Source organism: Halichoerus grypus, chromosome 3 (genome assembly GCF_964656455.1).
Source record: "Halichoerus grypus chromosome 3, mHalGry1.hap1.1, whole genome shotgun sequence".
NCBI lineage: Eukaryota > Metazoa > Chordata > Mammalia > Carnivora > Phocidae > Halichoerus > Halichoerus grypus.
Window position 1 is genome coordinate 193,762,084 of NC_135714.1, and position 15,875 is coordinate 193,777,958.

General features: G+C 41.8%; 1 protein-coding gene across 2 annotated transcripts in view; it reads right to left on the minus strand.

The window, feature by feature from the left end:
• Positions 1 to 6,428: 6,428 nt before the first annotated feature.
• TRAPPC11 (trafficking protein particle complex subunit 11) overlaps positions 6,429 to 15,875 on the minus strand; it is a 46,221-nt gene continuing 36,774 nt past the window's right edge. For both annotated transcript variants that reach the window (XM_078069845.1, XM_078069846.1), the window contains exons 27-30: positions 14,316 to 14,407; positions 13,111 to 13,244; positions 11,326 to 11,493; positions 6,429 to 7,426 (exon numbers count right to left, since the gene is read on the minus strand). In XM_078069845.1, the coding sequence (XP_077925971.1) occupies positions 7,382 to 7,426; positions 11,326 to 11,493; positions 13,111 to 13,244; positions 14,316 to 14,407 (439 nt within the window). In that variant the 3' untranslated portion in view covers positions 6,429 to 7,381. The remainder of the gene's footprint in view (positions 7,427 to 11,325; positions 11,494 to 13,110; positions 13,245 to 14,315; positions 14,408 to 15,875) is intronic.

A 15,875-nucleotide genomic window follows, 5' to 3' on the forward strand; every position in this document is an offset into this window, starting at 1 on the left:
TACCCAGTGCGCTCAACCTTTAAGAACAGTAAACACTTGACTATTGGACGGGTGGGGGGATTATTAACCTGAAATTAACATTTGGTGGGAAGTAGTTGTAAGCCAAGTGTGCATCGACAAAGACTGTGCTCTGGCCAAACTTTCTTCTGGTTCTTGTGAGCACTCTAGGTCTGCCCCTGGGCTTCTCTCTGACCTTGGAGAATCCTGTTTGAGCAAGAATGCTGCTAAATCAGTTTAGGGGAAATCCTCCACCCTGGTATCTGATCCCCTGGGCTGCCTGCAGAATTCTGTGGAGTTGGTCTAGCAAGAATCCCCCTCACCCTTACTTCTTGGCGATTTTCCATCCACTGACCCCCACCCTGTGCCTTGCCCGTACATCCCCATTTGTCCTTATTAGAGTCCAACTTCCTTGAGTCCAACCTCTTTCCCCTACAAAGCCCCATTGCAGTAGCCCCTCTTGAATAAAGGCTGCCTTACTGTCTTTATTGAACAAGTGTTCTGAATAATTTTTTAGCAGTTTCTGATGGTATGTGTGTGCATGTGTGGGTGTGTGTGGTGAAAGATCCATCATGTAATGATTACTTGTTTTTAAATAATCAGTATGAAATACATTCATTAAACAATTTCATCTTTCTTCCCTGTCAGGCTCACACGCTAATTTCCCAAGGTAATCATTTAGAACATCTATAATGCTGATTTTAAGTGTATGGTTGAAAAAGGTTCTCAGGAACGAATGTCTGGTATCAGTATCAGTTTGAAGTTATCTCACTGATTTTATCCATACAGCTGAAGATTCCTTGTAAACTTTATTCTTCAAAGCAGAAGCTTTAAACAGGTGAACATAGGCACAAATATCCCTCTGTTCAGATGGAGGGTGCTGGGTCTCCTTTAGAGAAGATGAAAGCTGCTACGAAAAATGTCATAAAGCCATCACACCAACCTGACATTCCTGTCTTCCAGCTTTCCATTTAGAAGATTTTTACATAGAATAGAGGGGGAAGGAGAGGACAAACCAAAACAAAAACCAAAGTTCTTGAATAACATTATAGGTTAGTGAAGAGATGTAACATAATGGAGGACCTCGTTAGGATGCTGATTAAACTATAAAAAGACTTCTTGGTCAGTCAGGGAAAATTGAATACGTATTGTGTATTAGACAATCATAGGGAATTTTTGGTAATTTTTTAGATGTAATAACGCATTGTGGTTTTTTTAAAAAGTCCTTTTATTTCTGGGTGAAATTATCTAAGAGAATTAAAAATACATAGCCAAGTATTGATAGGGATTGAAGCTGAGTACAAGCATGGATATGTGTTATAGCCTCTATTTTTGTGGATGTTTGGTTTGTTTTTTTTTTTTTAAAGATTTTTATTTAAGAGAGAGCATGAGAGGAGAGAGGGTCAGAGGGAGAAGCAGACTCCCCGCTGAGCAGGGAGCCTGATGTGGGACTCGATCCTGGGACTCCAGGACCATGACCTGAGCCGAAGGCAGTCACTTAACCAACTGAGCCACCCAGGTGCCCTGTTTGGTTATTTTCATGATAAAGAAGATGAAATAAAGGGAGGGTAATCAGAAGTGAAGAAAATATTGTAAATGTCTTCTGAGTACCTGGGGTTCCTGATCACCTCTGATAAACATGGGCTATCACAGAGCTCCTCCCATCTTGTATTTAAATAATTCCATATTTCATCTTGAAGATAGAGCTGCTTATTCCTTCCAGTTAAATTTGGCACTTGAGATTCAGTCCTTTGCTGAGGCAATGGTTGTTGATGATCACCCAAGATCAGTTTTCAAACGATACAGTTCTTCAATCTGATGAGCATTTTAAAACTGAAAAGAAGACAAGCTTCATCCCCAAAGTCCTTGAATGCCAATGGAAAAAGCCCTGTTCCCCAGGAGCAGTGGTGAGTTTCATTCTCTCCCCTCCAATTCTCTTATCACTGAATGTGAACCTCGCAGGTAGGAAAACATCGCTAGCTGACTCAATAACTGACAAGCCTACGCTCAAAGCACTTGGCATGCCACGGTGCTGGAAGGAGTGGATGCCAGCCAGCATACCCTTCATCACCTGCAAAGCTCTTCCCTGCTTTATTTTACCAACTTTTATATGTCCTCCCAAACTCAACTCACCTAACAGTATCTGTTCAAGGATAATGGAAATGCATTTCCATACAAGAGAAGCACAATCATTTTATTACAAATATGAAAGCAACTCCGATGTTGCTCCTGGAGGAGCCCTGGCCTCCCTGCAGCTTCCTCACCTCCACCTTATGCTCACCTCCACTGTGGTTCCTTTCTCCCTTGTATTTTTAGTATTTCTTTAATCGCGTGCATTTTCAGACATATCCAAAAATAGAAAGAAATGGGCCCCCCAGGCACCCCTTTACCCACCTTTAGCAATTACCAACACTTTTCAAATCTTATTTCTCTCTGACCTAGTTTGTTTCTTTCCAGCCCCCCACCCCCACCCCGGAACATTTTAAAACAAATCCCAGACACCCATCAGTTCACCAGTCTTACACCCACTTCTGCATTTATCACCTTGTAGTGGAATTTATTTGCAATGGCATTTTCCCCCGTTGGTCTGCAAGAATGGGGTGTCCTTTATGGCTTTAGCAACCAGCACGGAAACTGGCCCATGGTAGGTGGTCAGGAAACACTTGGAATTCAAATGTGTGAGTAAGGGCAGCTGCTTTATTGCCATAGACTTAAGAACATAGGTCTTGGGGCACCTGGGTGGCTCAATGGGTTAAGCGTCTGCCTTTGGCTCAGGTCATGCTCCTGGGGTCCTGGGATCAAGCCCCGTGTTGGCCTCCCTGCTCAGGGGGGAGCCTGCTTCTCCCTCTCCTGCTCCCCCTGCTTGTGCTGTCAAATAGATGAATAAAATCTTAAAAAAAAAAAAAAAAAAAAGAACATAGGTCTTAACTCACAGAATGCACAATGCCTCAGTCATCAAAAACATGCTCAGCCCAAGACTCATTATTTAGGACCAAGCACCTGCAGCGTTAGAATGGTGGCCGCGTGCAGTGCCTCGACTTGAATCCCAGCTCTGCCCCCACTTGCGGTGTCGCTGGTATGACGGACTGTATGTTCCGGAGCCGGTGGCAGTTTCTCCTGTCCCACAGTGTTCTTCCCGTTTCGCCATCTGGAGGTGGAGTTTATGTTCCCTCCTCTTGAAACCGGGTGGGCTTGTGGCCACAGTGGAAGTGCTGTTACGTGGTAGCCCAGCTGAGGTCACAAAAGGCAGGGTGGTTTCCACCTTGCTGCCTGGGGCCCTCACGCTGGAGCCCCCAGACCCCTGGAAAGGTCCCGAGACTCGATGAGCACAGACTCCCAGCTAGCCCCCGCCCGCTTCAGCTCCTGGTTCCATTCCCGCCTATTCTAACCGGTTACGGTCGGACCACAATCGCCTGAGTGACCCCAAGCCAGAACTGCACAGCCACGCCCCTCCCGAATCCCTGACCCACTATGACCGTGAAAGATCATGACTGTTGTTTTAAACCGTCAACTATTGGGGTGATCTGTTCTGCAGCAAGAGAAAACCAGACCACTGGCTCTCTGTGCCTCAGTTTACACATCTTTAAAATGTTTCCTACACATTAGGCTATTGGGGGTATTAAAGAGGTAAGGTAAGAACATCACTGGCACATGACAGCACTGAATAAATGTTGGCAATCATCACTTGGGAAACACACATAGTTTAGAAATCTTGCCCAACCTAATAAAGATAATATTTGCAAGATCCCATTTGCCACGCATGCTGATACCTTGAATAAGGGTTGTAATTACATAAATAAAAAATAAACTTCAACGTTGCTAGGAGTTCTTTCAGTAATTGGAGAGAAAACAGAATTTTTTAAAAATGCTTTGACTTCGCTTCTACTTCCCTGTCTGGTAAAACATGCTTCAGAAAGCAGACACAGGCATGAGGAAATTGAGTGGAAGAGAAAGTTTCTCACAAATGGGATCTTTGAGAAAACCTGAGTATAATTAAACAATGAATTTATTTTTCACGAAAACATGGGATTTTATACTCATTTAGGGAGTCTTATGGGGCTCAGATGTGTCTGAGAATGGCATTGTTTGCTAAAATAAAAGGAAGATATTTTTGGAGCTCACCAAAGGATGGCATGAGTATCATTTGTGAAAAATGTTTCAAAACAAATCCATATGCATGGGAAAAAAAGGCATCTGAAATGCCAGGATAATAAAATAAAATGTGAATTTGTTTTCTTATATATCTTAATGCACAGGATCCATGATTTTTAACTTAGCATCCATTCATAACACTTCAGTTAGAGAGGATTTACAGCATGAGAAAAAGGGGAGGGGGACAGGAGAAAGTGCACATCCCTACCTGGTGTCACGTACTCATTTAACACTCTCTCATCACTAATGCTGCACATCACTGCTTCTTGAAAATTATAGTCACAGCTATGTATTTACTGTACCATTAATACAACTCATCCCTAAGTATTTTCTACACTAGGAGTTGGGACACTTAAGGTGCCTTTTCAGGGGTTTTAGGTCAAGAGGGGGAGCTTCAGAAAGGTATTTGCTGGGACATGAGCCCTCCCCATTAGAAGGGTAAGCCTGACTTTTCCACTGAAAAGCGGCCTGTCACTCATTACAGTGCCAACGTGGGAATCCCAACTCAGAATTCTTAACAGCTATTATCAGGGACAGTATCGACTGGAAGACGTTTTATATTCTGGGTGGAGATACAATATGGGCCATAAGAGAAAGGACTGAATTAAAACAAAAGAATCCTTCCTTCAAGTAACATGGAAAACATTTTTTAAAAAATCCACTCTAGGAGTCATGCTCCATAAAACCTTTTAAAGAATTCAAGGATAAGGAACCTAAGACTTTATGAGGAAAACTGAGTTGAAATTGCAAATACAACTTTTAGGACCATAAAATACAAAATTAGGCAAATTAAGAATTTTTTCTCCCCCGGATATTATCATCCTCCTCTTCCTCACACTTGACACTCGATAATCTCATCTCTGATTATCGAGTGCTTACCTTCATGATATAGGAGGTCAAACTTCAGTGTATCCCTCCCCCAGATTTATAATGCTTTATTAAAAACATATCCCCGAGTGGTGTGTTAGGCTGGTAGAGAGCAATATTGAGAACCAGATGGCATGCAGTAAAAAACAGAAGGTAAGAGACTTTCATGCGGACAATGATGGCGGCTGATGGCCCAGAGGCAGGAAGGGAAAGGCCGGGAGGTTCTCCCCAACACCTGTAACCTGAGTTCATTAACAGCTCCTGCAACACGGTGACAGTTTTGATTTGTTGGACCCAAGGAAGATGATGATTTCATGTATTTTTGAATTAAAATTTTCAATTTAAAAATAAGAAAACAGAATATATTCACAGTAGAATTCATGATATGGGAGAAGTCCCGGTTGGGAAAGGGATGTTCTATTGCCAACTCTGAGGATGGTCGAGGGAAAGCACAGAGCTGTTTATTTGGTGTATTTAGAGTAGCAGAGTTACACAGACCACACGGACGTCAATGCTAATAATTTTAAGGTGCATGCCGGTGATTGATTCATTCTAACACCTACTTCGTGTCTGACGATGGCAGTGTGAACATCTGCGATCTTTATTACATGAGCCCTGCACCAGACCATCTTCACATTCAAAGGAACCTGTGAATTTTTCAAGCTGCAGATTATATCCCATCAGTGGGTCAGGAAGTCACTTTGGTAGGTTACACTAGGGATGTTTTGTAACAAAACAGAAGAGGATATAAAATATAAGAGCATATGAGCATATGTAAGTATTTCATGATCTTGTTTCAGTTTTAGACATTTACACATATACACATATCTGTACTCATGTATGTACTCAACTATACAAACACTGACATTCTGCTAACACAGACCCTCTGGTAGATGCAGGCATATTCTTTTCAGCCTTCCCATTAAAAATAATAATACTAATAATAATACAGCTGTCCCTGGCTGAGCACTACTGTGGGTCAGCCGCTGTTCCCAAGCTCTCCTCCTGTATTGTTATCCTCCTCCTAATAAGGCTCGGGGACGGGTGTTACCATCAGCTACACCTTACGGACAAGAAGACCGAGGTATGCAGAGGGGGGCTGACTTGAACAGCACGTCCCCGGCAAGCAGCAGAGCTGGGATCTGATCCTGCACAATCTGACTGTGGAGACAAGCTCCTGTGGTCTCTACCTGAAAAGCCGAGAATGAAGGGAACCTGTGTCCTCCTGAGACAGAGCGCCCGTTCCACTGTCCAAGTCTCCCCGAAGGCTAGGAGAGCCTGTTCTAGAACGCAGATCTCCCAATTTCCAATCCTATGCTCTCCCTAGACCTCATACAACAGTATTCTTAGTAAAAGCGGCTTTGTGAAGCTGAAATCAAACAAGTTCAAAATAAATGAAAGATACATGTAAGTGTCCTTGAAAGAGAACATATTTATTTACATCACTATTTCCTTTTTACAACTCCTACACTTTTAAATAATAAAAATTTCCATGAAATCCGGTAAGCTTTAAATTAAGATATTTTAACAGAAGAAAATTATCACAATATGATTTTTATTTACATGAATTTCCAAGAGTTTTAAATAGTTCCTTTTGAAACGGCACAATATAACTAAAAGCTCTCATTTAGAACTTGCATCCTTTTCCAAAACTTTTAGTTTAAGAAATTAAGCTTATAATCACCTCCCCATAGCTTGGATTCTTAGAGACGAAGATCTGTCAACACACTTACAAATACAAACCTGCTTCATAAATGATCCACGTTTTGGCTGCAAACTGAACCTCTTTCACATGTTTTGACACTAAGCAGAGATTTTTTTAGACACATTAAATTGCTTTGATTAAAACTTTCTGGAAATCTTCTGGATCAGTCACACAACTGCTTACGAGTTGGGATGCATGGATTCTGAGCACTCAATTCAATGTACGAGGACGGGCTGATCTCCGGTTCAGCCAACTCTGAAAGCGACGCACTGGGATTCGGAACTTCCCTGGGGCAGCTTAGGTGCACTTTCCTCCCCACGGCCAGTCCTGTTTGGGAGGCTCCCTTTTCCTCTGATACCGCACATGCGAATCACTTACTTTAAGAACCTACTATTCATAAAACGACTTCCAACAATAACAATGGTCAGACATCCTTCCATGTCACACTGAGCGATTTCAAATATTTATTAGTGAAACTATAAGAGAGGATAGATTTTCCTAGTATTTTAAGCATGAGTTCCTCTGAAGAGTTGGTATAACATCCATTAAAAAATAGAAAAGATTAACTTTTACCATGATCAAAGCTACAGTTCACAATGAAAAACTTCTATAGCTCCATCCACCTTCTCTGTAAGAACAGCCGAGGGCCAGTCTTGAACTTCATGCGGCAGCAATAGAGGTATCATCCACGAGCCGGCCCTGTGGCTTGAAAGAGGGGAAACAAGACGGGTTTATAAGACAGTAACAACAAAAGCTCTATTAATTGAAAAGATTCCGAAATTCTTGGAACTGTTTCATAAAAATGGACTAAACGTGTACAAGTATCAAAATCACAGTTGTTTCTCTCCTTCTTTCACCCCACCTTCTCGCTTCACTTGAACCTGGGGGCTGGGGGGCAAGCTGCAGGGCCAAGGTGCTGCCCCCGTCCCCTCTGCCCCCAGACACCGACCCTGCCAGACGACCGCATACCTCCACTGGCTGCATCCGCCTCATTTACACTAGTCACTAATTCTCTCCACCCTGGGTCCGAGCAGCTACTGATCGCGCGCCGGGAGCGTGTGAAAGGGAACCCATTTGCCATTCCTGCTTCAGGGATAGTTTTATTTTCTCTCTTGCTCAGGGCCCTCCTGCATCCCACGCTTGAAGAAGGCCACAAACCTGAGCTAACAGACAAGTTCCTTGGGGATTCAAGGTCTCCCAATCTCCTGTTTGTAAGAAAGAGCAATTCACAATGAACTAGAATATCTAACAATGAACACTACAAGGATGGAAGCAGCAGATAAAAACAAAAATTTCCCTTTCCCTAAGGTCACTGAAAAAAAACTTAAAACATCATATCACAAGAGTAAAGGCTACGAATGAATAAAAGTTATCGTGACTGTACTTAGGGGTAAAACTTCTGACAGGTTAGCAATACCTCAGGGAGTCATCAAGGAACTGAAAAAATGAAATTCTTGCAAATAATCTTACTAAGCAGATGTACATTAGCAGACCTTTGTGGGAAAAGCATGAGATGGTATTCAGGACATAGAATAGAACAGTGTTACAACATCATCACCAAAAGCCACTGGCTGGGCTTGAAGCAGAATGGTTCGGGTGAGACTCCCTGAGACAGGGAGGGAGCACTCCTGCTTTCAGTTGTATTGCTGTATGTTTTACGCATGTATGTGTGTGAGTGTGTATGTGTGTGTACATACATATACGTGTGTGTGTATGCATGCATACGTGTGTAAGTTAGGCCTCTGACATTCAAGGCAGGAACGGAATGAACTAAAGAACAGGTGCTTGGTCTTTTGTACTTCACATAATCTTTAGTACTGATAGAGGGTGTTCAGTTTCAGAAACGGAATAATGGGGGCACCTGCGTGGCTCAGTCGGTTCAGCGTCTGCCTTCAGCTCAGGTCATGATCCCCGGGTCCTGAGACCGAGCCCCACGTCTGGCTCCCTGCTCAGCGGGGAGTCTGCTTTTCCCTCTTCCTCTGCCCCTCTCCCTGCTTGTGCTCTCTCTCTCTCTAATAAATAAAATAAAATCTTAAAAAAAGAAACGGAGTAATGGCTCAACCTGATTATATCCTTACCAAACACAGCTTTACAAACAGGGACAGAACACAAGAACATCATGCAATTAGAAAACTGGAATCTACTTTTCAAAGGAATAAAAATATTAATCCAGCCTTGAAGTAGGGCAGCGCTGTCCAAGAGAACTTTCTGTGATGATGGAAAAGCGTTAGTTAGTGCTGTCCAACATGGGAACCACCTGTCACACTGATTTACTGGGCACTTCAAGTGCGGCTAGTGCAACTAACTAACTCTTAAATTAAATTCTAACTAACTGTAATTTACATCTCAGTAGGGCTCACATGAGTAGTGGCTACCGTACTGGAATAGCACAGCTCTAGAGTTTAGTAAAGGTGTGAAGGGATGTACAACTTGAGTCAGTAAGACTTCACTAAGTGGGAAAAGGGTAATCCTCAGTCACTGTCCTTAGCATGACAGGTCAAACAACTGTCACTCTAAGATTTCCCAGCTGATAAAGGAGCCGGCTCTGAGGATCCCAGCCAACTTTTTCGGCAGCAGTCAAGTTACTAGAAGGTAGTACTTGTATTTAGAAAAAAGAGCATGGCAGTTAGGAAAGGGCATGCTAGCTATGCTAAAACTTACAAATGTTTATCTTCCTGGAACCTTTCCTAACGGATTTAAGCACCACCCAGAAGAGGTTTACTGTGGAAGAACGTCAGAAGACTGAACTAGCACGAGCTGGGATAAAGGTTGGGTGTACCGAGCCCTACAGGGAAAGGAATGAAAGAGATTCATCGGCGGACCCGAAATCCTGATTCCCCAAAATGATCAACTCTCACATCTCAAACAGGCGATGTTTGTGCAGCTCTGTCTATGCGGACACCTACTCCCACGCTAACTAAAGCTGTACTTCTGAATTTGGGAATAGCACGCTTCAGAAGGTCACCCATGCCACCACTGCTCCCCACCCGGGTCTTAAGACTTTTCCCCTGCAGGGTGACCTCAGACATGACAGGAGGAACAGCAACAGACGTGGCTTGTGAATGTGAACAGGTGGAAATGTTTAAAAAGCCACTGCTGGGGCGCCTGGGTGGCTCAGTGGGTTAAGCGTCTGCCTTCGGCTCAGATCATGATCCCAGGATCGAGCCCCAAGTCGGGCTCCCTGCTCAGCGGGGAGTCTGCTTCTCCCTCTGCCCCTTCTCCCACCCCCTGCTTGTGTGCACGCACTCTCTCTCTAATAAATAGAATCTTTTTAAAAAATTTAAAAAATTAAATTAAATTAAATTAAAAATTAAAAATATTAAAAAATAAAAATAAACTGCTGTTGGGGTGGGCAGAGGTTATGTGGGACATCTCTGTACTTTCCTCTCAATTTTACTATGAACTTAAAACTGCTCTAAAAAAAATAAGTCTTTTTAAAAAGCCACTGTTTAAACACAGGAGATCTGTAAGTATGAGATTTTTCTTTTACAATTTACAAGTATGGTGCTTGGAAACGTTAATAAATTATTGTTTTGCAGATGGAAAGATAAAAGCTAGGAAGATTATAAAGGATACATTAACACAGACTAATTTATCATTTACCCCATCCCAGATTATGTAAAGAAGGGACAGTTCCTCCAAACTTGAATAAGACAGACACAAAAGAGGCAAGAGGAAGCAATGTGACATGTCCTTCCAAAAGTGAGTATAAAGTTAAAACAGAAGACGGTGCACAGGACGCATATATATCCACGTATACCTGAGTTAGAGGAACCCACAACCAGCTGGAGGGAAGCCTTAATGTTAGGCAGCGAGAACAGCTTCAGTGGAGGTGAGCGCTGTGCTGAATGAACCTCCCGCGCAGCCCGGTTCACTCTCTCCCACACCGACCATGACCATCCTACACATTCCTTTACCCCAGGAACCTGGACATGGTCCCCATGTAAAACATCAAAACATTCAACCCGAGTACAGCTTCCGACACAGGATCATTTTCAGAAAAGGCCCCAGTCCAGTATTACACAGAGAATTAGGAACATTCAAGGATCATGTTTAGAAAGCTGATCCATTCTGACTAAAAGCTAGTTACAAACTAACTACAATGTAAAAACATACTTTACTGGGGCACCTGGGTGGCTCAGATGGTTAAACGTCTGCCTTCGGCTCAGGTCATGGTCCCAGGGTCCTGGGATCAAGCCCCACATCGGGCTCCTGGCTCAGCGAGGAGCCTGCTTCTCCCTCTCCCTCTGCCTCTCTCCCTGCTCATGCTTTCTCTCTCTCTCTGTATCTCTGTGTCTCAAATGAATAAATAAAATCTTTAAAAAAAAAACAAAACATACTTTACTAAGCCAAAGAAAAAACAGGTCAAAGGATCCTGAGGAGGTAAATCATTATCCACCTAAGGGAATGAAAACCTTTGAAATTAGATTCTGTGAAATAATAGCAACTTTACAGAAATGGAACAGCAATACTGCCAAACTCATATCGGAACAATCAAAGCTATCAGTCTCAAAATACTGTTTAGTGAAGCTTACGTGAAAGAAATACCTCTGGTTTGTTTTCAAGATAGGAGACTTAAAAAGCAGACAATTTCTAAGCCTTACCTTTACAAAAATACTGGTAGGTATAAAACGCCTGAGCAGTTGATTTGTGAAGTGAGGAAATCTAAGCAGGTTGACGTTGAGAGACGGCAGTTGCTGGTATCCGGCCATCAGAGGGTAGAAATTATATAACATTTCCTGTTCGGTGCCAGGGAGGATCCGTAATCGAATCTATAGCATAACAAGTTGTAGAGAAAGACAATCAAATGTACACGCTTACAGCATCTTCACAGTGTCACCCCTTAATTATTCACAAGTGACTGGACACCCAAATCTTTCTGGTGAAATGTTCTCTCTCTCCTAATTCCACCTTCCAGACAGATTCTAAAATACAGGGCTGAATCAGTATGACATGGGGACTACACAGATAATGAATGCATTAAAAAAATGTGCGTGATTTCTACCAAGATCTGAACGGCAACTTGCACCAGCTTAAAAAGGGGAACACGACATGGATCAAGATTTTCTGTGTCTGAGACCAGGTAGATTTTTTACAGTCACAGTATGTTATGAGATAACTGGTAGAAAGGTATCTTTGTATACATTACGTCAACATAAGACAAACTAGTTGTTTCTGGTGTTTTCTTTTAGGGGATCTTTGTGGCGAGGTAAATGATGTCAGGGGAAAAAAAGATGTTTGTCATCATATATTTTTATAAATCAATATGTGAAAAAGATCAGGACACTCTAGAGAAGCTTCCTCATTTGCAAATGAGTACATACAGTATGTACATGCGTCAAAGATAATATATGTCGTGTACCAATATATAATAGCTAATATGATATGTAGTCTACGTTATAAACTTAAATTAGTGAATGGACTTACAGTATGTTTCATATATAATTCTATTTTACATTTAACAACAAACATAGCATTCAGAATATGTACAGCACAGATGACTAGTCAGGGTAGACACTTCTGAGTATCAGGACACATTTGTTCTTCTAGTTATGTCCTCGTTGATGAAAAGTATTTACTGACTATTGAGGGGTGTCTGTTATCCACTTTGACAGCAGAAGACAGAATTCTCACTGAAATACGGTTTTGCCTGAAAGTGTATGTTCCATTCAAAAACGTGAGGAACTTTTCCACCTCTGATTTGAATGAGTGAATCAAAACACCTGAACGATTTTTTATTTTAAATATAAAATCGTGTCTAAATGTGCCAAAGATGAGTAAATTCTGGGCAAGATCAAAAATCTCTAAAAAGGTTCACTGATAGTTCAGAAGAGAAATCAGGCTTTTTTTTTTTTTTTTCTAAGTAGGCTCCACACCCAACATGGGGCTTGAACTCATGACCCCAAGATCAAGAGATGCATGCTCTTCTGACTGAGCCAGCCAGGCGCCCCAGAGAATCAGGCTTTTAATATGGGTAGTAAGGCCTCTAGGCCTCCAGTTAAAAGACACAAATACACACACTCACACACACACACACATACACTCAGTAGTAATAAAAGGGAAGTCTAAAATTTTCAGGAATCCTATTACAGTCCAAGGATTTGTAAATTCTTGTTTTATAAAAAGAAAGAACTTACACGTATGATCTCAATGTGAAAAGGGTTACCCACTTAATCCACCTCTATATGAATTATACTTAATCTTTAAAAGTGGCTAAAAGTGCTCACTTTGGCAGTACATATACTAAAAGTGGCTAAAAATTTCCTATCAAAATAATAGGGACCACAATCAGCCTTATCAGTTTGTTTGTAAAAACTTATATGTAGCTCTCCACTTCCTGACCACACTTCTCTATCTACATAAGCAACCCAATGAGATATGACCTATACCTGTTTAAGACCTGAGAACATGAAGGCATCACTGGGCTCCACAGAAATCTCTACATCTTGAACTAAGTTAGTCTTGTTCTGTAGGTGATACTTGACAGGTAAGGATTCTCTGACACGCCCAAATGATGGCAGATCTGCAGAGAAAGAGGACACATTTCTTTTGGTTAAAAAAATAGTTCACCATTTATGAGTTCTTTTTGTAAATGAATCTCATTCCGTAGACATAGGATTATTTAAATTAGTGATAATACTGCACTCTCGATAAATAAGAAAATTCTTTGATTGGACAACAGCCCATGGGATTAGATAAAACAGGCCCAAAAGAATCAAGTCTCCTTCTAAAGCTGATTGACCTAGAAAGAGTCGTGGCTATCAGGAGGTGAATTATATTTTAGGAATTTTTCAAGTCTATAAAACATTTCCCTAAATATCCATCATGGTTCAAGAAGGAATGATAGGCATCATGTGCCTCCTGATGGGAGCACACACCATTAGCTATGAAGTATTCTTGCCAAAAACTTGAACCTGAATCTGATCAAGACTATAGATCTCACCACCAACTTCCAGGGACCCTCAAAAATGATTACAACGCAATCAGCAAAATCCAGACTATGGGAAGCTCTACAGGACACCCGACTCCATTTCTTTAACAGATGAACAGCAGGGAAGAGGGGCAGGCAGTGGTGGTGAAGGACGTGATGGAGTAGAGAGGGGGGTCTTCCCGAGTACAGATTTCAAAAGTACAAGACATCCATCAGCTGCAACGCGGGACCTTAAAACAATCTAAAGAACCTTCAGAGTCGACCAGGGAAATTGCGACACTGGAATTTGATAATATTAAGAAATTATCCCTAATTTTTAAAGATTTTATTTATGTATGTATTTGGTTATTTGAGAGCGAGAGAGAGAAACAGTATGAGAGGGGAGAGGGTCAGTGATGATAATAGAATTGTGTTATGTTTAGAAAAATAACCACTAACATTAAAGATGCAGACAGAAATATGTATAGATGAAGTAATAGCTGGGATCTGCTTTAAAATAAGGGGAGTCGGAGGCATATGTAGAGGTACGGATGAAACAGGACTGATCAGAATCTACTTCTGTAAATGCTGGGCATTTTTTACAATAGAATTTTTTAAACCTTAGAAGCTAAAATAGGTATTCTTCCTGGATTCTTTTCCTCAAGTACAATCTGATACCGTTACCTGCGTTCACGTGGAGAGGAATGTTTTCTACGATCACGTGTGGCAGAGTGATGGCAGTACTGATGACAGGGACATTCCCCACGGCTGAGGTCCTGCGGCAGAAAAGGGCAGCTTTCAAACCCAGGCTTCCCGCGAAAAGTTAAAAACAGGAAATGTGTATGTGCACCAACGTGTTCCAAAGGAAACAGAAATTACTTCTACATTTTCTAGAACTTTACTAATGGAAGTTGTTTCGTGAAAAGCTTTTGGAATCCTGTTTGTGGTTTGAACGTTTCCAATCCACAAATGCCATAACCCACGGCTGCCGCTTGGCCCCAGTGGCGGAGGGTGAATCGAGCACGCCAGGGGGCGCACCGCCGAACACAGTGTTTGGTAGCAAAAGGCTCTCAGTGTGGGTGGCCACACGGTGACCGACACTGTGACAGAGACCTCCTTCTCACCCTGCAGCCGGCTCACAGCTGAGCAGGGACCACTTGCAAGCGGACCACTACAACGACTCTAGAAGTACACAGTAGAAACCGAGGAACTAAAAATACGTTATAATCAATCAACAGAGTGCCATTCCAGCACTACCGAGAAGAAGTGCGCACCATTAGGAAACTGTCAGTATCTTTCCCTCTGTTACAGTTAGAATGGGAACTACAGGGCCAGCTGGCTGCTACCTGACCAAGGAGAGCCCTTGGGGAGAGTCTGTAACTAGAGGCAGAACAGCCAACACTCTGTGCAAGTTATCATACAGCAGAAGCAACAGGAAAACCCATCTAACGCTTCATCACTAAGAACTACGTCTCTACGGTACTACAGTGGCATGAGGGGATAAGTAAGCAGCGCCTTCACAATACCACTTTAATTCCTAGAAACATAAATTAAACTGAACTTCAATGTTTAGTAAATTCAGAAGTGGGGAAAAGAAAGTTTTTTAAAAACAAAATTACATTATTTTTCCGTTCTCATTTTTAATATATCTTATCCACTGTTCTAAAATTTATGGGAAAAAAACAGAGTCATGCTAAGAAAATAACATAAAATATCACGTATCTACCTCCCAGCCTAAGAAAACATAACAATGTAGCTGAATCTTCCTACCTACCCCTTCCTGCTTGCACTCCCCAGAAGTAACTACTATCCTGAATTTGGTATCTATCATTGCTATGCGTTTCTTTACACTTTTCCAAATTATGTGTGTAGCCCTAAGAAGTACACAGTGTTTCACATGTTTTCCAATATTATATACATGCAATCTGTTCATATTCTGAATATCTGCAGTTGCTTTGTTCACTTACTATTAAGTTACCAGGTGTAGCTCTGGTTAATTCATTTTCACTGGTAACACAACATTCCATTGTATGACTATGCCACGATTTACCCATTTTCCTGTTGATGGATATTTAGTTTCTAACTGCTGACTATGATAATCAGAGGTGCTATGAACATTCTTACATATATCCTTTGTGTGCATGTTTAAGACTTTTCTATGACTATAGGGTATAGACTTCTTCAATTTTACCTGGTCCTGCTGCATAGACTTCCACAGTAACTTTTGACAAACCATGCACTGTT